The 26880-nt window shown below is 36.9% G+C and overlaps 2 protein-coding genes, 1 long non-coding RNA gene and 1 other non-coding gene across 12 annotated transcripts in view; 3 read left to right on the forward strand and 1 right to left on the reverse strand.

The window, feature by feature from the left end:
* Positions 1-7753, forward strand: part of UBN2 (ubinuclein 2) — a 59132-nt gene extending 51379 nt beyond the window's left edge. Inside the window, exons 16-17 of the mRNA XM_026697427.2 lie at positions 3818-3907; positions 5892-7753. Coding sequence (XP_026553212.1) covers positions 3818-3907; positions 5892-5938 — 137 coding nt within the window. The 3' untranslated portion in view covers positions 5939-7753. The remainder of the gene's footprint in view (positions 1-3817; positions 3908-5891) is intronic.
* LOC148125627 (uncharacterized) lies at positions 7477-24144 on the reverse strand. 3 transcript variants are annotated; one of them, XR_015743865.1, is made up of 3 exons: positions 23988-24144; positions 22709-22773; positions 7477-15374 (listed from the first exon to the last, which is right to left on the reverse strand). It is a non-coding gene; the product is annotated as an uncharacterized LOC148125627 (long non-coding RNA). The 3 variants fall into 3 exon arrangements; XR_015743866.1 differs by lacking the exons at positions 22709-22773; positions 23988-24144 and adding an exon at positions 16903-17299; XR_015743864.1 differs by lacking the exons at positions 22709-22773; positions 23988-24144 and adding an exon at positions 17216-17297.
* TRNAR-CCU (transfer RNA arginine (anticodon CCU)) lies at positions 16451-16523 on the forward strand. The gene has a single exon. It is a non-coding gene; the product is annotated as a tRNA-Arg (tRNA).
* Positions 17338-26880, forward strand: part of LOC113434299 (putative RNA-binding protein Luc7-like 2) — a 52024-nt gene continuing 42481 nt past the window's right edge. For 5 of the 7 annotated variants that reach the window (XM_087934701.1, XM_087934703.1, XM_026697390.2 and 2 more), the window contains exon 1: positions 24276-24627. Coding sequence is in view for 2 of the 7 variants with exons in the window: in XM_026697380.2 (XP_026553165.1) it covers positions 24567-24627 (61 nt within the window). In the remaining 5 variants the exon portion in view is untranslated. Of the gene's footprint in view, positions 17528-18720; positions 18840-24275; positions 24628-24800; positions 24922-26880 lie in introns of those variants that run through there. The other 2 variants (XM_026697399.2, XM_087934700.1) reach the window with 2 other exon arrangements.

Below are 26880 nucleotides of genomic sequence, written 5' to 3' on the forward strand. Positions count from 1 at the left end.
GACACAGGCCACTCTTTTGAAGACAACGAAGTCCATATTTTGGACATTTTCCCATATATGCCTTACATTAGGTACTTTATTTCTCTTAATAAGTCCCACTCTTACTCAAGTTCAAAAACAATATATTCCAGTCCAATGTTAGTCCTCAGCACGTTCAATAATCATAGCTTTACATCTCAGGATTATTAATCAAGTCCATTTCAATAGTCCAGGAAGCTTTCGCAAATCAAAAATCACTTTGTTTTACTTAAAAGTCTTCTATAATAGAATCTTCAGTGATAATAAAATAACTAGGTATAGAACAGTCAATATTACCACAGTCCTCCAGATGAATTTTGTTAATTTTCTCATTAAAAAAAAAATCTAAACTTGAAAGGGTCTGGTATATTCCATTCACCAGTTGATGGTGCCCTCAGCTTAGCTTTCAGCGTTGTTTCAAATCTTAATGATTTAATTAATCCAAATTTAGTTCAATTTATGGAAGCAAAGACAGCTATTCAAATAGATTCAAGTGGAGAGTCCAGCATTTTATAATCTCTTTCCAAAACAATGCCTACCCAATTTAAGAGTCCAATTTTCTATGTTTCAAAGCTTTTCTCTCCTTAATTCCTCTTTTGGGTCTAGGATTTTTCTGTCTATGGTAGTTCATTGCTTTAAAAGATAGTTCTAAGAGTCTTTTCCTGGATTTTCCTCCTTTTTTTCTTTAAAGTTAGGGTCTAAATAAAAAGGAATATTCTTACCCATCTCCAAATCACTGTTCATCTACACTGCTCTTGCACATTTCTTTGTTGCCTCAGCTGTCCCAGCTTCGGGGCAGCCATGATGGCTGGCTCTTCTTGTCAAGGGAGGGGGCAGAAGCCCCGAGTCCAGCAGGAGAGTTGCTGCTCTCCACAAACTGCAGGGCGTCCCTCTTTTCTTCATCATCCCTACAGGGTGTCTTTAGTCCTTTCGGAGCCCTCCAACAGGGAGAACTCGGCATGGGAGTGTGGAAACCCGCTCCTCATGTCTTTCCTTTTAAATTTGACTCAAATTTTCTTCATTTTTTTCTTTCACAGAATTTTAGTTAATGTAAATTCATGCATATCATTGATATATTTATTGGATATCTATAGTTTTAATAGATCTAATCTTTAAGCACATACTTAACCATTTCCTTTTTTTGAGTATTGTTGCCAAATCTTTCCTTCATAGGTAGTCCTCAATTTACGACCACAATTGAGTCCAAAATTTCTGTTACTGAGCAAGACAGTTGTTAAGTGAATTTGCCCAATTTACAACTTTCCATGCCACAGTTGGTTCTTGCCATAGTCAATCACTGTACTTACTAAGTTAGTAACATGATTGTTAAGTGAATCTGGTTTCCCCGTTGACTTTGCTTGTCAGAAGGTTGAAGAAGTACCACATGACTGCAGCACACTGCAACCATCATAAATACCTGCCAGTTGCCAAGCATCCAAAATTTGGTCACAAGGTCACAGTAATGTTGCAACAGTCATGTGAAAATAGTCATTAAGTCACTTTTTTCAGTGATGTTGTACCTTCAAATGGTCACTAAAAGAATGGTTGTAAGTTGAGGATTACCTGTATATAGAGTCATGCCCTGAGTGAGCCATTCTGTTCCACTTTCCAATAAAGGAGAATGTTTGTAGCTCAGAGTTGAAATGGGTTTTTTTTTGGTGCTTTCTGAGCTGTTGTTTTCTTGCAGATACTTCATTACTCAACTTTTAGGCAATACCCCAGTCAAGAAACTGCCAAACAAGCCAATAGTAAACAGCCCAAGCAAAGAACTACCAAGACCACTCCCACAAACACTGACAGAGCAAGGGTCTAAAATATAAACTTAAGAGCAAACCTACTCCCTACTAACACCAATGATGTTACCTAGTTTAGGTGATGAAATATCTGCAAGAAAACAACCAATCTCCAAGCACCAAGGACCCCTCAACTCTTTCACTTAATTTCATTTGTTCCTTAGGCAGAGGTGGTATTCAACCGGTTCGCACCTATTCAGGTGAACCGGTAGCGGTTATTTGGTACGGGTCGCCAAACCAGTGGCGACCCCTGGCTGGCCATGCCCCCGACCTGGTCACCCAGTCGCTCACTTGCCCCGGTTGTTCTCTTAGCTTTCTGTTCCCGACATCCTGTTTCTTCCAGGGGGAAAGGAAGAAAGGCATGGACGCTGCAAGTATCGCTTTCCCCGTGTGAGTTAAAGTGCCTGGAATGAGAGAGAGTGCGGGCTGACAGGGGTTGAATCGAGCCTTGGAGCACTTTTGCAACGTAAAAGAAATGCATTTTGAAGCAGGTCCTTTAAAAGCTTCTCCAAGGATTCCCCATGGATGCTGCAAGTATCAGTTTCCCCTTGTGAGTTAAAGTGCCTGGAGTGAGAAGGAGTACGGTCTGATGGGGTGGGGGAATCCACTCCAGCCTTGGAGAAATTTAAAGGAGCTGCTTCAAAATGCATGTCTGTTAAGCTACAAAAGTGCTCCGTGTGTGTGTGTGTGTGTGTGAGAAAAGTGCTCCGTGTGTGTGTGTGTGTGTGAGAGAGAGAGAGAGAGAGAGAGAAAGAGAAAGAGAAAGAAAGAAAGAAAGAAAGAAAGAAAGAAAGAAAGAAAGAAAGAAAGAAAAAAAATAGGAAGAAAGAGAGAGAAAACTCTGTGCTATTATTTTTAATTGTTCCATTATTTATCATGGGTTAATGTTTTACACTGTCCCTACACCGAGACTGATTTTTCTGCCTTTCTTTTGCCCAGGGCTACCACATATTTTTCAGGGTTTACATGCATTCAATGTCAATAGTCCAGAGCATAAAATACACACGTGTTTAACAAGAGTTGAAAGGGACCTTGGAGGTCTTCTAGTCTAACTCCCAGCTCAGGCAAGAAAACTGAGGATGCCAAACTCTGAGTAGAAATCCTGGGAAAGCTGTCAGAATAATACTTAGAAGGGACCTTAGGATGAACCCTATACCATTTCAGAGAAATGGCTGTCCAGTCTTTTCTTAAAAACTTCCAGTGATTGAGCACCCAGAACTTCTGGAGACAGGCAGTTCCACTGGTTAATTGTTCTCACTCACAGGAAGTTTCTCCTTAGTTTTAGGTTGCTTCTCTCTGTTCAGTTTCCATCCATTGCTTCTTGTTTGCATTCTGCTTCTTTCTGTCCCCCTTTCTTTGTGGCAGCCCCTTAAAAGCCTGTTGCCTATCCCACTCTTGAGTAAAGCATGTGAGCCATTTCCTCCTTTCAGTGGTCCATGAAAGTATATCTATAGTGTGTGCAGATAATAAAGTCAAAAAAGGTGAACAACATTTTTACAGAACTATAGATAAGTTGAGGCTGGGTGACAAGGAATGGCTGGGAGGGGAGGGGCCAGGTGAGGCACCCCTTGATATGAGTGACATTGAGTTGGCCACGCCCACCCAGTCACATGACCAAGCCATGCCCACCAAATAAACCACACCCACAGAACCAGTAGTAAAAAAAATTGAATCCCACCACTGTCCTTAGGCATCCAGTATTGTAAGCTTCATTTCCACTTTGACAATTTTAAGGTTTTCATACTTTTCACATTCTATACTGTGACTGTAAAGAACATGTATTTCTGTTCAATTCAATTGACATCATCAGTGACCAATCTTGTAGTTTTGGACTGGCAAGATAATGATTGGCTTAAAGTCATCCACTTGAATTTGTAAATCCCAAATTTCAGTACTACACCATTAAACAACTAAACTTACTGTCTACAGAGAGGCACCGAAAACTATGATCATGTTAATTTTATGATTATGTATGTGTTTTTTTTTCCTTTTGTGTGCCATGACAGATTTATTGAAGGGTTTACAGTCAGGAGCTCAGCATTCAGCAGCACTGTCTCATACATCTCTGCCTGCTCATTTGCAGCAAGCTTATTCAGGTAAGAAAATACATTTTCTCACTTTCCTAAAGAGAAGCCAGCTGTCTCACAATACAGTTTCTACAGTGATAAAAATTTCTTAAGACCAGTTTTGACAATGCAACAACTTTCTCAATGGCATGGTGGGATTCCCTTTACTCAGTGTGAATCTCTTAGAGATGCTGTAAGTTACAAGTCTAATTTGACTTGAGCATTCTCAGGTGCAGTTGTCAATCTTCCAGTTAAGAAATTACCATTTTAGAATGCTTTAAAGGAAGCAGACTATTTGGATCCCTTTAGTCACGGTTCCAGTTGGGCTTGGAATGAAAACAGTGTTTGTTGTACTGATTATTTACCTTTGTTGGGCCCTAGATGGAAAATACATATTTCTTCGGATCCTATTACACATTGATGGGCTTTGGTACCATTGACTATGGTATCCTAATTTTGGGGGATTGGAGATGTTATTTTATGTTGTTCCATTCCTTCCTAAACAAATCAGTTGTGGAGGAAAAAAGATTGATCTGATGGCCTCTTACATGCACAGCAAAGATGAATTGATTACCTGTCAAAGCAGCAAGCAGAGGTGGAGGGCAGGCACGCGATCTGGACGCGCCTTGTGAGCCGCAGGAAAGCCAAGAGTCAATGGGCTGGAGCAGCAGGCGGCCATGGGAGGTTTGTCTTCATACAGCACCAGCAGCAGATGAAGGCAGAGGTGCAGGGGGAAGGCAAATGATCTGGACGCACCGCACAGGCCATGGAAAAGCCTAGAGTTGGTGGGCTGGAATAGGTGGGCAGCCGCGGGAGAGTCATCTTTGCTTCTCTCAGCTTGTCTGCGGCCTGTGTAGTGTGCCAGGATTGCCTGCCTTCCACCCTGAACCTCTGCCTCTGCCCGCTGCTTGGACAGGGAATCATCTCACTTGCGCTGCACAGGTTGTGCAGCCCAGAGTCCACCGACCAAAGGATCAGTGAGCTGCAGCTACTGTCGGATACTATTGGTCCCCGCGCTCTTGCCGCCTCTTGTGCGGGATTACCCTGAAATGGTGTTTTCCCCCAAAATAAGCCCTGATGCTTATTTCAGAGCCTCCAAAAATATAAGACCAGGTCTTATTTGGGGGAAAACACAGTAGTGGGAAGAGGGAAAGGCCTTGAAGGTCAGGAGGAAGAGATGCTAGGAAGATAATTATCAGATAAAAGGGTCTTGAGCTCAGGTAAAGAAAATAATGTGAGAAAAAAAAATCCTCTCTAGTTCTCACAGAGCTAGAGGGAAAGAGGAAGCAGATCAGATTTGCAAGATTTTTTTTACTGCATCTGTTGCAGTAAGAGTAATGCTTGCTTGACATTAATTTTTGAGCCTGATCTACCCTATAGAACAGACAGACACTTTACACGAGACTGCCTCTAAAAATGACTTTGAAAAAGGCAGCAATCTGCCTGTTAACTGGCAGTAGAAGTCAGAAACACATTGTACCTGTGCTGTGGTCCCTGGTTTAATTTTCTGTAAGTTTCTATGTACAATTTAATTTAATTAATTAAAAATTAAGCTTTTTTAATCTACGAAGCTTAACTTGGCTTAACACCAAGTTACCTTAAGAAAACTTTCTCCAGATAGAGTTGCCCTACATAATATCTACATTCTGCAATTCTTTAGTTTTATAAAGTTGGGGGGACTGCAACTAGGAGAAGTTGTTTCTCTTTCATGACCTCCACATTATGAAATAGACTTCCCATAAAAGCTAGATTCCCTTTGGTATTCAAAAGTAAATTAACTTAAGTATTTAAATGATACTATCATGGGATCTTTTAAATGTTTCTTCAATTTAGCTGGGCTGATGATTGATTGTGGCTTGCTTGTTTATACTTCAGGCTTTTTTTTAACCAAGGATATTTATTTTCTATATTTTGTGTACCATCAAAAGTTGTATGATTGCAGTGATAGGAGAAATTTAATAAATCATCGTTTCTCTTTTATGAATTGCTTTCTCTTTTTCATCTTCAATTCTAGATGGCCAAAGCAAAGTGGATGCTAAGTTACAGAGGAAACCCCAGTGATGTTCTGCTAAGTAAGAGAGTAAATGTGGTTCTACTTTGCTGATGGAGAATGACCAGTTGGGAGAGTGCTTACATGGACACAGAGCTGCTGTTTCTGTCAATGTTTACATATTCTGATCCTAAGCACTGTGGTGAGGACAAAAAAAAAATACTTGATCAAAGAGAGAAGAAAAAGGAGGAAAGTGTTCTTATTAAAAAAAACTCACAGTTTGATTTTGTTTTCAGGACAGTTCTCAAAGCCTTTTATCCCAATTGTCTCAGAAAGGGTTGGCCAAACAGGTTCAGTTGTCAAACCTACAGCAACCCCAAACCTTTTTGCAGGCTGATGTCTGATAAAGGAACTATGAAAGGAAACTAAAGTAAACATCTGTATCCACCATGCAAGTAAGGCCATCCATCCTGTTCAGCCATGTGGAGGCTTCAGGAAAGTCTACAAGCTATAACAGTTAGAAACATTCTCTGCAAGTTTGAATAAGGTGAAGTATAGAGGAGAAAAAATGTTTTATATCAGCCTAAAAGGAAGTACGCATTTTCTCTACCCAAAATCAAGGCCGCTTGTTTGCTCTTTGAAGAGCCTGAAAATTATACTTAATTTGCTTTGGCTAATATTTTCCCTAGATACTGTAACTGATCAGGACAGAGGATTTTCTATTTCAGATAAAGATTTTAAAAATGGAGAGTGTTTTGTAATTGCACATTTCAGTGGAACTTAAAATCTTCCTTTTAGTATCAAAAATTCAGATATAAGATTAGCATGAATTGGCTTTATCAGAGCATACCTTTGTTTTCAGTATCTTTGATGGAAGGTTTATTTTATCACTTTAGATTTGCTGAACCATTTCAGAGTTGCCTTATTTTTCATATATTGATAGAATGTAGAAATATTCCGTTTCTCTCCTTTGGGAAGATAGTTTCTGATTCTTCTTCCTCTTCTATTAGCTTTGAGAAGATATGTGCTGTATTGATTCTTTACAGCTTTTAAGTAAGACCTTTTATCAGAACTGTTCAAAGCTCTCTCCAAAGAGTATAGTTGAGGTGCCTTCTGTTTAGGCTTTAACATTCTTATTCCCAGTATTCTTTAAATTTGCTAAGCTGGGAGATACTTGATTTGTTGTTGCTTGAACATACAACTTGTAGGCTGGCTTTGATTTTGAAACCATTATGTTAAAAGTCTAGGAAAGAAATGTAGGAACTGCTTTATATTGCACTCATTAACTAATGCAGAAGAAATGTATTTGAGGATGTAATTCTGGGAGAAAAAGTCAAAACAATGTCACATTATGTTGTAAACATTTCAATGGAGGTCAAATCTAGAAATCATAGTTTAATCCCCAAACCAAAGTCTTTTCTTTAATTTAAATCTGATATTTTATTTTTTAGTAAGAGTTGGGTTTTTTTAAACATTTCTGGCGATATGGTCATCATCCAGCAGAAATATGTACATATGCCAGCATGTTTTGCTGGAGGCTTCTTTGATTCCAACTACAATCTCTAATGCTGCTCTAAAAGGAAACCACATTTTAAAAAGACAACTAGCTGTGTCTATTGATCAGCATTAATTCCTACAGTAGGAAACTCAGTAATATCTATGGCTTCCTATAAAATTCTACTTCTTATGTGCATATAGTTTTACTGTATGGTGGCCAAGATAATTCTTCTGCTGTTTTGTGACAGACATGTATTTAGTTATTAAGTTTACAGAGATATGTTATTTCATCTTACAAAGCCAGGTAGCTAATCTTACTGATTCAGATTACTTATCATATTTGTAAAACATGTGTATATTTAAATAATATATAATATAAACATAGTAACTGAATGTTGGGTTGACCCTATTAATTTTTTTAAAAAAACTTGCACAAAATACGGATTAAAAATAGAGTCAAATCAATCTGGAATAGAAGGTAAACAAAGGGCTTTTAAAAAACATAACTGATAGTTTCATAGAAGAAACTACAAAGTTCAGAATGTTTTTTGCATTCACAAAGCCTTCCTTTTCCCTTCAATATTAATTGGTTAATTTTATCTTCTTGATTGATTTGCTTTCATTTCAAAGGTAAGCAAAATGTTCTCCATGAGCATATCCACAAATAGCCAAATATACAGTTCTTACTGAAGATTTACTGTTACATAAGTTGTTTCCTTGTGGCAAATTCAGATTTGTGTGTTTAAGCATGTACACACACACGCACATATAAATAAAAAAATACCTTTGGAAGAAAAGACTTAAAATAAAAAATGTATTTGAAACAATGTTTTTAAAATATCATAAAAATGAAATTCTCTTAAAAGAAAGAGGCATACTAGGACCCTGACATTCCATATTGCATTATGAAAACTAAATATTGAGTAGTTGATAACTTTTAGATTTAGTTTTCCCTGATATACAAAGTGATAGAAAGTGTGAAAGGTAAAACTATTTTTCTCTTTTGGAAACAATACACAGTACAGAATAGAATTAGTCAGAGTTATATGTTTCTGATTCTGTTTTCCCATAAATTTAAAGCAAAACATGGTGGCAGAAAACGGTTTATGTTAAAAGAGTTTGAAATTTTTCTCATAAAAGTGGTTTTCTTGTTGCTCATCAATATTTCTTATGTAGAATTTAATCAAAGCACATTAATTGATTTGAATTTATTATTCTTATTACATGGCATGCAATTGGGGCCTCTCTGTTTTGCTAAATATATGAAGAGACTTCAGCTCTTTTCAATTTAATAGCAAACTGGAGTATCTGGAGACATAATGCTATGAAAGAAGTGATAGAAGACAATTGCTCCTGATGTTCTCAATAAAACAAGAATTTTATGATTAGAATAAATCTAATAAAACGATACCTCCATGAGCTTCTCTACAATGGACATAAGGACATAAAGAAGATAATCAGAATTGAAAAGAGTAGATAGAATATTAGTGCCATTACAATGCAAGTGAGATATACTTCCTGCACAGCAATTTTTAATTTAGCTATTTTTAACAGCCTAGTTTGTCTTAAAATGTATTTGGAGAGTTAAATAGCTCTTATGTTAAATCTGTTCAGTATTCACAAGCAATAAAAGGTAAAACTTTCATTTCTGAATTTAAATTGTTTTGAGACTTAGGGCTAAAATAGTGATCATACACTGAGCCTCAAATATAAGCAATAATTTTGACATACAGGTTTTGAATTTTAGAATCATTTAAATTATGTGTTTCTTGTCCAAATGGGGACAGTTAGTAATTCCTTAGGTTATCTTGGATCTTTATGAAGTATGGAGAAAGGATATAAACAATGAACAAAGAAATTTCTTAACAATGCATACTTTCATCCCCAAGGTAATATATGATGGCTTAAAATCATTCCTTTTTCAGCCTTTTATATTGTCTTGTCTCCAGCAAAACAGATGGGAATGTTGAGTCAAAATCTCAGGTGTGGGTGCTGTGGGTTTGACATCTGTTTCCATGAAATAATGGTTTAATTTATTCAGTAGGCTATGAATGGGGCAGGTAATCATGGTTTGCTTCTTCAAACTCTTAGCTGACTAATCCAACCTCCATTTAGCCTCTCCATTTGATCCAAAGCAGTTGATATAAAAATAATTCTCAAATCCCAAGCTACCATCAGTTACATTGAATCATAATCAGATGATAGTTTCTTAGGACTCACAGTTATTTACTATGTTTGCTGCTACATTCATTAAAATATTTTTGATTATATTTATAAATACATTTAAATCTAGTTTACACAGTGATTTTTAGAACTGCCCAGAAAAAAATTAGGATGTTAGTTTTTTGGAATGTTGACAAGTGATATAATTATTACTCTTATTTTTGAACTTTTCAGAATAGTAGTACAGGAAAAAAATCATGTTAAATTTTGGAAAGTTTTTTTACCTAACTATTTGCATAATTTGTTATGTTAGGAGTTCACAGAACACTTTTTATTTTCCAAACACTTTTACACCAAGATTAGAATAATAAATAGATATCATAAAATGTTTATGCAATTATAATTGTATGCCATTTAGGAGATACTTACTTGATACAGGCTTTTGGTTAAGTGCCTTTTCTTTTTGTTCCCTCTTATCCCCACAAAGTATATTCAGAGGTCCTAAAGTGTTTGGAGATATTTGGAAAGTCCTTGATCCTGCCCAAATGACTTTATGTTGTTAAAATAACTTTACTCTTCTGTAATTAGTGTTCAGTACATGTAATGTTGTGACTGCTGTTGCATAACTCTCATTCTTATGTGCTTGTTCTTTGCACACAGCAATATTTTCCTTATGTTAAATTTGTTTTTGTAGTATTAATGTTTACTTCTGAAAATGAACTTTGGCACAATTTATAAACAGTGTATTTGAGCAACTGTAATGAAGTGGTTGGTAGTACACTAAGCCATTTCCACTGGAGTTTCAGATTGTAATTTAAAATATCAGTCTAATAATCATGTTAAACCAGCCATTCTAAAATTTGGCATTTTCCCCTTTGACAGAGAAAGAGCAGAATATTTCTTCACATTAAAAATGTTATAAATAATTTATATTTGAATGGTTACAGACTAGTAGACAATAAAATATTTTATATTTCTGCAATAAAAATATTTTCATATGGCCTCTGATGCCTAAGATGCTTCACCCTAGGAAGCTGCCTGTTGATGGTGACAGTAATTTAATCTTCTAAATTAAAATTTTAGTTTTCCATGCACCTAATACAGTGAGAGCTTCTTTGCATTGCTCAGATACATATATTTAGATACATTGTAAAACAAAATTTTGCTCTAAGTAACAAATTGGCTAAATCAAAGAATAGCAGTATACTTTTAAACAAAAAAAAATCACAGCAAGATTTCCCTGGGTTTTTTTTCCAAATTTGTTACCAAGGTCTGTGACAAATGTAAGAATGCAACCCACCAATCAAAATAAGTATTCATATATTTTAAAATTTTTATTGTATTTATAAAACTTTTCACTTTTTAAAACTACCAGATATTATTATTAAGGTTCTACTGATCTTTAAAACAAAGTTGCATTCTATTTCAAATCAATTCTGAATGGATGGTTGAATACTCAAAATAATATTGAATTCTGCTAGAAATTAAAGAACTATCTTTTGTTCAGATAAAGCAATTTGGTATGATTGAGGAATATAAAGTATTTTATACAATTAGTTAACATGTTTCTAATTGCAGTAACAGATGAATTTCCTGCAAGAGTCTAAAAAAACTTCCTTATAGAAAGAAAATTCTTACTAGGAAGAAAGGGATCAGTTGTCATGCTGAAGTCTATTGTAAACTATATTTGGTTTTCAAAATTGAGTTTTTACAACTTTGAACCATTTGTTCCTAATTTTTAAGAATTATTTTCTGAATGTATTTCTCAGGACACTATTGCTTAGTTTTTTATGTATATATACACCTTTTAACAATCTTTAGAAGTTGGAGAAACTTGTATTGACACTTGAAGAAATCACTTAGAATAATCCATTTAGATATGAATTTGATCTAGGCTTAAGTATCTGGAAAAATGACTGGCAGAAGTGAATGCCTCTATAACAATCATTTCAGATACCACAACTAATATAGATCAGGATAAACTGTAATATGAAGAGCTGACAAGAAATATCTGATGACCTAGAACAATCTTCTGCCAGCCCTCTTGCAGATACCTAAATCTGAATCCATCCCCATATTTAGATAATTACTAATGTTGTCTTTTAATTGAATTATATTTTGTTGAGCCATGTCAGAAAACTAGGATTCTCTGGGGCAATTTTTGTTCAATGAAATATGTTTGTTCTATGTAACAAACACATTTCTGGAGCTTTGTATCCCAATATAATACTTTAATCTTTGCAGTGCTCCTGAAACAATATAAGTAATGTACACCTTATGTTATAAAATTTTGCCTTTTACAATACATTAGACATTTAAATTTGGTGTGGTAAAAGGGAAAATATTTGATTATCTCATCACACATTGGAATAGTTGAGAAAAGTCAGCTAATTTAAAAGTAAAGATTGTAGGCAGAGCTCTCAGACCTTAAAGGCGGTTGGTCTTTAGTACAGTAGCATTTTATGTTCAGCACTGCCTTTCTCTGTAATGCTTTATTTTGATTTTAGTAGTCAGTAAAATTGCTTATTACAAAACTCCATGTTTAGTATTACAGATATTTCCCCCTGGCTACTGTTATTATCTACCCAAAGAAACATGACAAAGCTTTTTGAATGTGTTTAGTATGAAAATATTTTTGTAAAAGTGAAATTAAATTTTAAATAGCAGGAACATTTTCACCAGTACAGTGATAGGGTTCTGAGAGACTAGGAGGTTTTCAAAATCTGATGGTGATATCCTTTTACTAACTATAATCAAAGATGCAGATGTGGAATAAAGAACAATCTCACATTTGAAATTAGTAAATCTGTAAGTAAATAAATATTTCACCTGTACAAAGAGAGGACAATTAGTTAATTAGATCATTCACATAGATTCTTCTTTAGAGAAGTGGTCTGAATATATATCTTCTTTGGCGCCTTTCAACAGTTGATTGAAGAATCCAGAGGATTAAATATCATGTTGTAGAAGCTGGTGCACTTTTTTGCATGTATTTTCAGTCAAGAACATTTGCTTAAAATAAATTTAATTTAAATTGGTGAGCAGTGTTACAAATTGCATCCATCTCTCAAACATGTTTTAATCATATTCTGTACCTAAGTAACACAATTTAAAAATAAAAACATAAAGTTAGGATTTTCTATACTGTAAGATAAATTCTGCAGTTGGACATTGATGTGATTATAAATATGAAACATTGAGCTGAACTTGTCATTCTAGAAAAGAACATGCTTTTCATAAATTGATTCTAACAATAGTGCAGGTTTCAAGTTTAAAAAAATCTAGAAATTCTATTTTAGTATTTTTCTCCTGATGGAAACAATATTTCTGAATATTTTCTCAATATTCAGCAAAACTTAAAAAAATACCTGGTTAGCCATACAAAACAAGGAGATGTCCTTATTGACAAAATTGATCCACTGATACTTGGGAACTTGGTTATAGATTTTCTATAGACTTATTTAAGGTACCTATTTTTATCAAGTTAGTGGTGCTATAATTATCCATGTCTAGGAAACATATCTGAAGCAGTTATTCTGTTCTGTGTATAGCTTGGCTCTATCTTTGAACCTAAGTATTTCTAAAATTAGTGGAAGGTTTGAGCCATGTGGGAAGAATATTTGTCTTCCTTGTGACATGTTTTCCATGCAACAAATATGTAGCTGCTCTCAATAAGAGGGCTTGTATCATTATACACATTTAGTTACTTGTGCCAACTGCTTTTTGGCTTATTTTTTACAGAAGTGTATTCTACCAACCTGAAAAATTTAAAAGAATGAATTGATCTTTTTCTCCTATTATTCCAAACACAATATTTGAATTATTTTTTCCATAATAATCTCAGGACCTGAAAGATTGTAACATAGTGTGTCTTAAAAGATGTACTGCACCAGCCATGAATTTTGTAAATAACCCTTTCATTCTCCTTTTTATAAATATCTGTTTTAAAGTATGTTAGGCTCTTTATCAGACCTGGTGCCTGCTTACTTTCCACGTAAAACTGGAGTACAGAAAAAGGGAAGCTGCTGCCACAAAAAGCCTATGCCAGTTCTGAATGTATATTCAGGTCCTTTCCAGTTTCAAAATAGAGTTAAATTAACTGGGAAACAAATGCTTTCCTCTTCGTACATTTTATCCTATCATGGGCCTGGAAACTAAAATGGTGAATAGCATATTGCTCCAAAAACTCATGGGTTGAGTTTTATAGAAGAGTGGTTTTTCTTCAGTGGTTTTCCTGCTTCTATAATCCAGGAATTACTGTCTCAATTTCACTTTTTCAAACAGGGTGTGGATTATTCTTTTGGCTGGAGACTGAGAATCCATCTATAGTTAATTAGCAGATATTTGATCAGAAGTGATCAGTTTGAACGTTCAAACTGAGAGTAGATGTGCCTGTCTTTAAATGTGACAGGAGTTTCATGAGTGTTTTTCTTTTGTATGTGTCATGTGTCTGTGCTGTATTAAATAAAGAGGAATGTACATACACATTGTGTGGTTGGTATATTATAAACTTTTTTGCATATCTTAATTTGGTAATGTGCAAGATATCTAGAAAACAAACATGCTTATTTTTCAAAAATGTAATTAAACAATTTACAGCAAAAATTAATATAATTTGTTTCCAAAAGAACCAAAATAAATCCACAAAGTTAAAAATAAAAGAGCCACAGCCTATATGATGACTAATGAATTGACCATAGGTATGGTGGAAAATAGGTAAGTGGAAACAAACAAATGTCTTGTAGCTTTTAACGATAGCTGGAAAAGTTTCTCACAGCACCCCTCAAGAATAGCTGGCTGAGGAATTCTGGGAGTTGAAGCCCACAAATCTTAAAGTTGCCAAGTTTGGGGACCCCTGCTCTAGTGACTCTCTAGTAACTTATAGCTGTTAACCAAATAGGTAACCTATTTTTAACAGGCATGACTTCATAATGCCATTTCTATCTCATCTCTAATCCACTCTACAGGCAACCCAAACTTCTCTTTAGCTGCTCCACTGCTAAAGTGTTTCTCATCTTCCAACTCCCTGTTGATCACTTGGGGCTTCTGTCATAATTCCCTCTCTACTCCAATTGCTAGGACTGCACTCTGGCCATTTCAGCTTTGGCTGCAAGTAACTCCATATGTTTGGCTTTACAGACACATCTGCTTGGCTATTGCTTCACTAGAAAGCACCAGTTAAGCAATGCATGGGCTCCATGTTTTCACTGGGTACCAATCTTCTGGAAGAAGAAAATACCTGTTCTTTAAACGAGTTTAACAGTCCCACAAAAGAAAAGAAAAAATACTGAGGAAGTTACTGGCAGTTTGGTCAATTTAGCCTCATAGTAACATTCCAGAGCATTATATTGCTGCTTGTGTAGCAAAAAGTGTGTTACAGATTTTCAATTGCTTTAAAATATCTCACAGAGAGACACCCAGTCAAGATAAAAGAAGTTTAGGATACAAGAATGTCAGCCTTTAGCATGACTTGGCATTTCTCTGGCAAAAGTTAAAAACATATTCCTCTGGGAGCATCCTGTTAAGAGATTTGCATGCTGACTTCACTTGTCAGTTAACCTTTTAGCTAACTCATGCAGAAGCTGTGAAACACTGAAAATGTTCTTGCCTTAACAACCTACGAAATAATTTGATTATAAAGTGATAATAATCCAGTTGTTAAGGCTTTTATTACTTTTTCCAGATATTTTTCAATACATTGCACTCTGGGAGCATCCTGCTTTCTGTTTATGTTGGTTGCCAAATAGTTGACAATCCACAGGTCAAGATGTAGGAGATTTGCCTGCAAGCACAGTTCTGTTCCACTTCACCAATTTCTCAGGTGGCATCTTCAAGACCAGCATTCCCCTGAAAAAAACCAAAAACCATCATATCTCAGGTGACAGATGTCAGGATGAGAAAGAGGAATATTGTCAGCTTGCTTTCATGTCACTATGTCATTCACTGCCCCACCACTCAGGCAGACAATTTTTGAACAAGGGCATTTCAGTCCTTTGAAGGCCTAGCATTCCTATGTGAAAACCTATTAAATGTTGATTTACACATTTCAGTGAGAAACTTGGTTTCAATCTTGCACACATATACTCGGAATTCCCCAATTCTGCTCTGCCATACATTATGGAGAACAATTGGTGGTGTTTTTTCCAGCTGGAAATGCTGTATTAGAGGATAAAATGCTAAAGAAGGCACTAATCCTATATTAAATCTACAGTATAAAGAACCACCACTCATGGGCATTGTGACTGAAGCGCATTAAGACATGGCTGTAGCAGACAGCATAACGTGTATCACTACCTTTTTGCAGTCTTAACTAGAATGAATTTAAACGTCTGGCTCTTTTACTCTTAATATAAACTACAGACCAATACATAAAGGGAAAGGGGATATAAATATAAAGGGGATATTTTATATACATATAAAAAGGTGGGATTAACTAATAATACATGTAGAGTACACGCACCAGATGTTGAAAACTCGGGCAGAAGGTAGACTGTATACCATGCCTAGGAAAGTGTTGGTGTTACCAGGTAAATATGCAAATGTAGCAAATATGAGGACATTTCTGAAAGGCATTTATAAATGAAACAAAAGAACAAGCATTATTCTATTACAATTCCTCCTCGAACGTCGATTCCTACTTATATGCAAATCGGTACCGGAACAAAATTGAGAAGTTAATATTCTGCCCTAACATCCACTGTGAAAGTGGAAGATGCAGGTAGCTTGTTAGAAAGTTTTGAATTCAGTTGCATATGGGTCTTCTAGTGTATTGTGCATTGCATATATATTTATGGCTTGATTTCGAAGGTTTAAATCATAGTGCTACTAGCCATGAATATATATAACATGATCGAAAGGGGTGGGACTAATATGCGAAGGATTGTGATATTAACTGGATGATTGGAAGAAGTTGGCTTGTGTTAGCCCCAGTGGCCTAATGGATAAGGCATTGGCCTCCTAAGCCAGGGATTGTGGGTTCGAGTCCCATCTGGGGTGGTTTGTGTATTTTGATCTTATGTCCGTTTTTTTCTAAGAAGTTGCTGATCCATACCAAAATCTTGCTTCAGAATGCGAAAGTACGGTGAAAATCATAGCGGCGCCCAGACAGTAAATAATGCTGGGGCTCACTAAAAACAATCCTCTGTGAAGAGTTCCTTCTCTATATGATACCCTATAGTTAATAGAGCGGGGAAAACATATTTTAAAACAACCACATCGCTAATTGGAGCACTGAATATAATTAGCTCAGTGTAAAATGTATTTCGTTGGTCATTTTAAGGGTATATTTTCCTTATTACAAGATGTCTATCAACATAATAGTGTATATTTATCTTCTACTAAAATCTCGCGTGTAGGCATGTTAGGAACGACTTACACAGCGGCCCGCACAGATGTATCGAAAATACGACTTCCAGAATAGCGGGTCGCGGAAAGCTCTTCTAACGGGGCGGCACGAAGCCGTTCGAGGGCCAAATAAAGCTGGGAATTGCTTTGAAAGAAAAGGCTCAAAGCTTTGGTTGCCCTTCTGCTCCTATCAAATGGATCTGAAATTCGTCGATATATTCTAATTATTTAATGCTTTGCTTTCCATTATATCATTATTCCTGTCTAATGGATGAGATGAAGCGCCGGCACCTGGACTGATAGCAACTACGTAACAAATATGCCAAGAACAGAAGATTAGATACCTATCAGGTCTGAGCTGCAGACGGGAGCTTAAGTATTGCGCTTCAATAAGGCTGCTCTGAAACACGACCAGGAAAGACCCGGTGGGTCTTGTAAACTTTTCTTTTTGATTGGGCGTTGGGTGAAAGAGAGGCCCTCTGATTGGCTGCATATTACTTTCCAATAGCGGAAGCAAAATGGCGTCTCTCGGGTCTCCGCTTCGCACTTTCCGTGGTTTATTGAGGGAGCTCCGTTATGCTTTAGGAAGGAGCGATGTCTCTTACCGAAACAAGGCAGCATATCGTTACTTGAAGGAAGCTTTCCGCTACCACCGGGTATGTATATTCCGGTGTTGGTACTCGAAATCTTCCAACCTTTGCGTTAATAACGGCTTGCATTTTTTGCCTTCAAATGTAGCGTTTTTCTTTGGGCTTTAGTTCTGTTTCGGGCACTGGCGAAGCTATGGTAGCCCTAATAGTAGGCACCTGGGTTTTATGCAGACATTAACTAAAAGGCTAATATTCATGATACTGTTAAAGTTAAATGATTAAAGCGTACGATAGCAACTTTTTGTGAAGAAGTTTCAAGCCATTTCATGAAAACACTTGCTACACGTTCGCTTCTGCTCCCCCATTCCAATGTTCCATATGAATTTCAAGATACTAAACGCATTACATCAGTTTAACATAATGCAATACAGTGGGGTCTCCAAAATTAGAAACTTTTAAGACTTGTGCACTTCAGCTCCCAGGATTTCCCACCCAGCCTGAAGCTGCTAGATTTGGAGACCCCTGCATTACAGAATGGCAGCTGGGGACCAGAGCAAATGGAATGATGATTGGGCTATAGGCAGAGGAGTTGGTCGCACTTGTGTGTTCTGACTCGTGGAACATTACACTGCAGAAGAGTGGAAAAGCTGCTGAGAAAGGCAAGTTGGAAGGATTTATTTTTTAAAAAAAAAACACTTTACCTTCCATCTTGGTCACATGAAATTATAATGTCCCAAAGGTGCTTTTTCAAGAGGAACTGGACTTTATGGTTTTTGGTTTTTGAAGACGTTTTGCTTCTCACCCAAGAAGAAGCTTCTTGGATGAGAAGTGAAACATCTTTAAAAAAAAAAAAAAAAAAAAAAAACGTAAGTCCAGTTGCCTCTTGAAAAAGCACCTTGGGGACAACCATGACCTGGATGACTGGGAATCTCCATAGACATGAAATTATAATTCAGAGCACATGGGGAAAATCTACTTACAAAGTAGGATTGTGTTATCCCTTAGGATAGGATTCTATTTTAAAAAATGAATAAAAATGTAAGCGAACATTTTCTTCCTTCGGTTTTAATTTTCTATGTGGAACAGTGATTTGCTTGTATATGCTATCATTGTGCTACCACTGTAATAAATTCTAGCAGATTTATTTGGACACACACATATTGGTTCAAGTGTAAGCTAAAAATGTATTTATCTGAATTGAAAACTACAGTAGATACAAACAATACCGTTTCTTATGCATGTCTTTTCTCTGACTCCAGGTAACCAGTGAAAAACTCTGCAAAGCCCAGCATGACTTACATTTTCAGGCTGCTACTTATCTCTGTCTTCTGCATAGTATTCGGGAACACTTAGTACTACATAAGGAATATCATGGCAAAGGAGAACGATCACCAGAAACAGTGGCAGGACTTGTAGGATTTAAACTGCCACAACAGCCTGGAGGAAAGGGATGGGAACCATAAATGTGGTTTAACCATTTCATAAAAATTTTGAGCTGTTTCTCCCCCCCCCCCAAAAAAAATGGTCTGTTTAAATAAAAATGCTTGTATGACATACAGAATTTCTAGCTTGATATATATTGTCCTTAGGTTTCATTTACACTACAATATATTACAGTTATCACTTGTTTTGAACTCTTAGATTCCATTAATAAGATAATTTTCCAGGATTGTGACACACTAAACCAGCTGTCACCAACTGGTGGGCCATAGCCCACTGGTGGTCTGTAAGAGCACCCCCCCCAAAGCAATTAATCCAGGCTGCACAGGAACACAAGGCTGTGCCGCCCACATGGCCTGCGGGAACCCTCCCCACCTACTCACTCCTTACCCAGAAAGCTTGCCTGCTAAATTGCTATTTTTCCTTTTTCCAGTCATCAGCTGTTCTGCTGTGCCGGGAGATTTAGATTAGCTAGAAAGCAGAAAACAGTTGGATTTCTTGCTTTCTGGCTATCTTTAGATCTTCAGCTTTGCTTTTAAGCAGAGCCTAAACTTCCTCAGTACTGAAGCTTCTATTATTCAGTACAGGTAGCCAATGGCAGAAGGATAGATCTCTAAATGAATCTGTGATTCTGTGAGCAACTCAATCTGCCTGCCTGCTTTGCTTGATTTGGGGTAAAAGTTGCTCTTTTTTTACAAAAAAATCAATATATAAGTATAATATTTACATACAAGTCATGCCAAGTCAGTCACATGACCACCAAGCCACACCCACAAATTAGGCCACACCCACAGAACCGGTTAAGAAATGTGAATCTCACAGGATCCTACCTCTGTGTTTGTGTGTGTGAAAGAGAGAGAGAGAGAAAGAGGTTAGATCAGATCTCTCTCATTCTCTCCCACCAATGTCAGCAAGCCACTGTCAGTCAAATTCATATTAGTGGTCCCCGGGATTTAAAATTACGAGTTTGGTGTTCCCTGAGGTCCAAAAGATTAGCAACCCCTGCACTAAACCACCCATTCAGTAACTGTTCAAAGTTTCAATTGATCTAAGTTCAACCATCAGAATGTCCCCACAATCATCTGATAGCAATTTGGGCACTTAATATCTGGCTCAGTTACAATATTGCAGCATTCAAAGGTCATTATTTGCAACCTTATTTGCTTGCTTCCAACAAGCAAAGTCAATGGGAAAGCCAATGATTTTCTTACAAATGACAATTAGTAGTGTTAGAATTGCTGTTGCTAAACTACATGATCACATGACATTGCACTTTGCAACAGCATTGTTTAGCAACCCCAATTCCAATCCCAATTGCTGTTATTAACTGAAGTCTATATCGTAATAAGTGCAGTATTTTCACAACAAAAATCTTGCTATGAAATAGTGTCACAAAAAGGATCACAGAACCATATCTCCACCTGAAATGGCACCAGGGTTCTCTGATCATCTGACTTGCCACATTTTTGTCACCAGAGCTGTATCACCATCTGATTTATTATTAACATTTAAAGTGCCTTGTCATGCAAAACTCAGCTTGAACCACTTAAGGATTGTAGATAATTAAAGGTTATGTATAATGAAAAGTACATTATGATTATTATCCTTAAAGAGAATTATCAAATTCAATTTCATCATGAAATACCTAACCTAGAATTCAAAAGATTTTCTGCAAACCATTTTTGCCACATTTACAATGTAACAATGTTTAACAGTACAGGAAAATTTTCTGTAAAGTATTTAATTTTTCTGTAGAAGACTAAAATTGCTCCTGCAATGATAAGCAAATTGGAACCCACTGAATACATTCTTTCCAGCTCATTTTATAGAGACACTAAACAAATTGTCTCTAGTGGATCATCATTTCCTTACTAGACTCCTCAATGTCTTGAAAATAGTCCATGTTAAACTATAACAACAGTTTGAACAAAAAGGGGGAACTTAAAACTAAACAAGAACTGAATAGTCAAGGGATTGATTTGGCATGATGGCCCATGTGCAAATATAATCAAGATATAAGAAAGATGCTAAAATATATAAAGAACTAACAGAATTGGATCAGATATTAACAGGGACAGATGAAAAACTAATTTTAAAAAATTATAACTTTATTGAGAATTAAAATGGAAGAAGAGCAAGTAAAGGAAACAATAATAGTATGGGCCAAAAAAATCGTAATACTATTAGAGTTAGATAAATGGCAGAAATTGTGGGATAGGAATTATAAATTAACAATGTCAATTGCATATAAAGAAAACTAATATAAAATATTTCATAGATGGCATTTTCAGCCAGCAAGATTGACAAAGGTGTTTAAGGATATGTCTGCTAAGTGTTGAAAATGTAGTCAGACACACCGGGTTCATACTATCATATGTGGTGGACATGCCCAAAGGCAAAAAAAAATTGACTACACATGGTTAGAAAAAATAATAAAGCAACACATAGATCTAAAGCCAGAAATATTTTCAGTATTCTACCTGAAAAATATAATAAACATAATTAACTTTACATGACTTATCTGCAGCTAGAATTGTGTTTGCATAGCAATGGAAAAATGAAGAACTCCCTACAGATGAAAATATTATAAAAATATTAGAATGTGCTGAAATGGATAGATTAACACTTAAAATTAAGAAGAAACTGAATACTTTTTAACATGGGATTTGTTTTATCAATGGTTAACTAGCAGAAACAGAAATTAGAAACTTAAAAGCATAAGGAAATGATTAACTATTGAAGGTTTATTAAAATGGATAAATAAATACATGATTGTCATTAATGTTATTAATGTTTATCAATGCTATGAATATTATACTATTTCTCAAAAACTACTACTCAGACAACACACTGTTCATATAAACATTGAATTTGTATTAAAGGAAAATATTAAAGGAAAAATTATAAAAAAGAAGTCTTCACTTCACTGCCTAGTACATCTTGGAATCTGTTTTAATACTTTGCACAAACAGATGCTATCATTCTATGTCACTTTCAAAGAGTGCAATGGTTCCACCCTTAAAACTGCCTGTTAACTCATTCAATCCTGCATTATACAATAATATTTATATTCATGTGTGAGATTTTATATTCATGTATTGAGAGTTTATGAGGACCAAAGATGTTGCTTAGAAGCAAAGAAATCTGGAATCAAGTCCACCTCAGCCAGGGATTGGTACAGTATTTGTGGGAGTTTGGGTTGGACCTCCCGTTTTTAGGCAAGACCCCCTTCCCATCAGGCCCCCTTAGGTCGGTAAGTTGATGACAAGAACACTGGGATTAAGAGTCTCTGGTTCAAGTAGCAGCTCTATGTACCAACTCTTTGCTTTTGGAGTGAAGAGACCTGGGTTCAAGTCCCCTCAGCCTCTTTTTAGCCTAATCTTCAGGGTTGTTCTGAGAAAAAACAGGTGGAAGAAGTGATGTGGACATCACCTTGAGCTGAAGAAAAGTGGGAAATGAGAAGAAAAAGAAAGATGGAGGGAGAGAGTTAGAAAGGAAGGATATGGGAATGAGAGAAGGAAGAGTTAGGAAGGAAGGACCGACATGGGAATGAGAGAAGTAAGTTAGGAAGTAAGTTAGGAAGGATGGATATTGGAATGAGGGAAGGAAGGAAGGGAGGGAGGGAGGGTTAGAGAGGGAGAGAGAGAGAGAGAGAGAGGTGTCATTGCTTGGTCTTGGAGGACTGTCTTAATATCCTCTTGATGACTGGGGAGCAACTGATTGGTGATAAAATCTGGGTTGATGCAATGGCCGCACTGCCGAAAGACATCTTTCATACAATCAGCTGCAACAAACTTTTAAACTCACCAAGATAAACTTCTTCAGTTTCTTTTGAAGTGACCACATCTGGTTTCATGTACTGAACGCAGCGGCTAGATACATAAAATAAGAAAGTAGATGTTAGTAGAGACGGCTAAATCAACTGCTTTGATTAAAGAAAAAAAAAAACCCACCACAATTTGTTTCTACTTGGGACAGTCACTTTGGGACTTTACAGGATGGTTACAGGAGTTGGGTATTTTTTAGTCTAGTGAAAGGAAGACAAGGGGTGATATGATAGCAGTCTTCCAATATTTCAATCAATCAATCAAATCAACCAACCAACCAATCAATCAGAGCTGGAAGGCACCATGGAGGTCTTCTAATCCAACCCCTTGCTCAAGCATATAGCATTTCAGACAAGTAGCTGTCCAGACTTTTCTTAAAAGCTTCCGGTGATGGAGCACCCATAACTTCTGGAGGAAAACTGTTCCACTGGTTAATTGTTCTTAACTCCAAGTTATTTCTCCTTGATTAGTTTCCATCCATTGTTTCTTGTCTTGCTTTTTGGTGGTTTGGAAAATAAGTTGACCCCCTCTTCTTTGTGGCAGACCCTCAGATACTGAAACACTGCTATCATGTCCCGTCCCCCCACAGCCCTTTTCTCTAGACTGGCCATACCCAAATCCTGCAACTGTTCTTCGTATGTTTTGTGTGTGTGTGTGTGTGTGTGTGTGTGTGTGTGTGTGTGTATGTATGTATGTATGTATTTCCTTCCTTCCTTCCTTCTCAGGACTAGTTAGTCTTCGACTTACGACTATAATTAAGCCCAAAATTTCTGAGACATTTGTTAAATGAGTTTTGCTCCATTGTACCTTTCCTGCCACAGTTGTTAAATGAATCACTGCAGTTGTTAAGTTAGTAACACAGCTGCTAAGTGAATATGGCTTCTCCATTGCCTTTGCTTGTCAGGTCCCAAAAGGTGATCAGACGACTCTGGGACCATGATAAATATTCAGTTGCCATGCACTGGACTTTGATCAAGTGACCACATAGATATGTCATAAGTAACATTTTCAAGTGCTGTTGTAACTTTGAACGGTCATTAAATGAACTGTTGTGTCGAGAACTACCTGTATATGCATCTGAAGTGAACTGTGACCTATGAAAGCTTATTCAATAATCATACAATAAATCTATAGGTTTCTATGGTGAACACAAAATTTTGAAATGCCAAGCTAACATTCCTCCCAGTTTCTGCTTATATTTTCTCTTTTGATAGATTTAGTAAATAGACCCACAAATAAAGTTATTGAGGAAATATTACCAGATTATTTTTTTACTTTCGACATAAACAAATGAAAGGTTCGTGTTGTGTTGCGATCCAAATGAAAAGATCCACGTCATAAAAAGAGACCACACTGAACCACCAATGAGCTCCTATGCGAATCTAAAGGAATAGCGAACCGGTCAACCCAATCAGCAACGGCAGAAATGTCGACGTTCCTGCCTGATTCAGTTTCCAGGTTAACCAATCAGAAGGAAACTAATAGTAAGTGTAGGCGGGAGACAAGCGCACGCGCACGGATGTCCGTTACTTCCAGGCAGCGCGCGTACGCCACTGGAGGGAAGCGTGGAGAGGTCGGGCGCGCGGGGTAATCGCGGTTGTGAGGTAACGCCGGGCGCGAGGCGGTTATCTGTTCCTTTCCGACAACGGAAGGTGCAAGCGCCGTTGTAACCACCCCGAGCTCAGCGAGAGAGAGAAAAAAAAAGAAGAATCCTGCTTCCGCCTTAGGTCGCCTCTGAGAGAAACGACCGCAGCGTCAGGTTCGATTATCTTCTAGGCCGCTGTGGGCGGGGTTTATACGGATTTGGCCGGCCCACTCGGGCCCCGCGCATTTTCAGGATGTCGGCACAGGCTCAGATGCGCGCGATGCTGGACCAACTCATGGGCACTTCCCGTGACGGTAAGAACTGCTGCTTACTAGTCAAGCTAGGGAGTCCTCCCAGAGGCATGTTGACGGAAAACCAGAAAGGCCCCATGTGATGATTGGCAGGGCTTGTGTCTCGATTTTCTTTTCCTCTCCATTAGGGGCGGGCCTCAGACAAGGGTGAGAGAGACTAGAGGCCGGGTTTCGGCACTGAGAATAACGGGAAGGTTTGGGTGTACGGTTCGTTTCAGGAAACGGGAGAAAGAGTTGTGTATTCGGGAACGGAAGGATTAATATCTTTGTTTCCAGGGCATTAGGGCCGAGACAAGGGTAAGCTCATGCTGATCTTGCAAAATGATCTGGTCCTCATTAGCACTGAAATGTGAAATTGTGCCATTTCTATTGTTCGCCAGTAGACTTACCTAATTAGAAGAAAGGGAAAAGGCGCTCAGCTTGTTGCTACTACTGCACACATATATATCTGACCCAAACCAGCATTTCAGGTTAATTCCTATCCCTGATATTAAAATATTTCTGGCGGCACAAAATATATAAAATTCATATTTCAGGATTTATTTTTATGTTTCTTGGCAAATGTATTAACATTTTTACAAGAATTTATTTTTTGAAAAGTTTACTTTGACAAAATAGGTATATGTTGTGATGAGCCATTTATTTCTGAGCAGTATTTAAAGCAGTTTCTGCAGTAAACATTTTAGTCCCTTTGTGAACACATTTTGAAGCAATGTAGTGGAAAAGGGGGAAATGTTGCATAAAATGTGAGGTATACAACATAAGCTTAAAATTGGTTCTGACTGAAGACTAATCTTAAGAAATTTCTAACATATGAATCTGCTTACACAGATGAGTGTATTTCCATTGTGAAATACAGTAATAAACCATGCATGGTAGATTGTTTTTCTATTTTGATTTTCTGTTACATTATAATCATTTTATAAAGTGATAAAATGATTATAACTTTTGATGTAAGTAAAATACAGTGATCTCCAGCATTGTGTTTTGCTTAGGAGCATTTTTAAATCATTAATAGAAAGGTGAAGTTGGCAAGATAATCATTCCCAGGAAAGCTATTTTGTAAACAAGAGACAGATGACAAAGACCTTTAAAGCTGGGAAATCAATAACCATCATGCCATTGACTGAAAGAAGTGGAAAGATGAGATCTAGGATTTAGACCTTGGGACTTTAGATATTTAGAAAGATAGGACTTCTCGGTGGTGGTAGATGGAGAATTTTTAGTAGCAATAGCACTTATATGCCACTTTACAGTGCTTTACATCCTTCTCTAAGTGGTTTACAGAGTCAGCATATTGCCCCCAACATAATGTCCTCATTTTACCCACCTTGAAAGGATGGAAGGCTGAGTCAACCTTGAGCCTGGTGAGATTTGAACTGTCAAACTGCAGTCAGCTGGCAGTCAGCAGAAGTAGCCTGCAGTACTGCATTCTAACCACTGTGCCACAGTGGCTCATAGTATGCATTACTTCCTATTTTTATCCTTTTGGGAATGTGGAATAATTAATTTACCAGGTAGGAAACCATCTCTGCCTTTTTACTCTTACTCTTTACTCTTTTTACTTTTACTCTTACTTTGCAGCATCTCCTGTATTCCAACACTAATATTAAGTAACTACTACAGATTTTCTTGTACTCCCACTAACTGGATCAGGGTGTCAATACCACACATAAAATGAACCATGCAGCCTAATATGTCATAGAAATTGCCCAAGCAGATGGTTCAAGGTTTGTAACTGCTGTCTTTCCAACACTTGAAGACCGGAACTTCCAAAGTATCAACCCTGTATTTAAAGTGAAGGGTGTATGTTTTGGGAACATCTGACTCTAAACATTTTTTGGTAATTTTGATCCAATCTACAAGGGCTTAGAGGAACTCAGTGATGTACCTTAAAATGTCTCCTTTTGCACTTTTTTTCTTAAAATAAGCCATTTCATTCCATGTATCTACCTCCCCTTTGCTCCCAATACAGTCTGCTTATTCAGTAGTAATTGATTCACATTATACTCTTTATTTTTGAAAGGCTGTATTTCATTTTTGAATATATAACTTTGCTTGCCCTGTTTCCATCATCCACAGTTGCAGAAACAGGATACATGCCACTTCCGAACAGTATCTTTATTGGTATATGAACTACCAGCAATTATTTGGCATTTTACCTATGCTTGAATTAACTATTAATTAATTTGTTCATAATTTAAACCCATACGTTGTTATTTTTACACTTGCTACTAATGTATCCCATCCCTTCCT

This window comes from Pseudonaja textilis, chromosome 5 (genome assembly GCF_049901715.1).
Source record: "Pseudonaja textilis isolate UNSWEBS1 chromosome 5, rPseTex1.2, whole genome shotgun sequence".
NCBI lineage: Eukaryota > Metazoa > Chordata > Lepidosauria > Squamata > Elapidae > Pseudonaja > Pseudonaja textilis.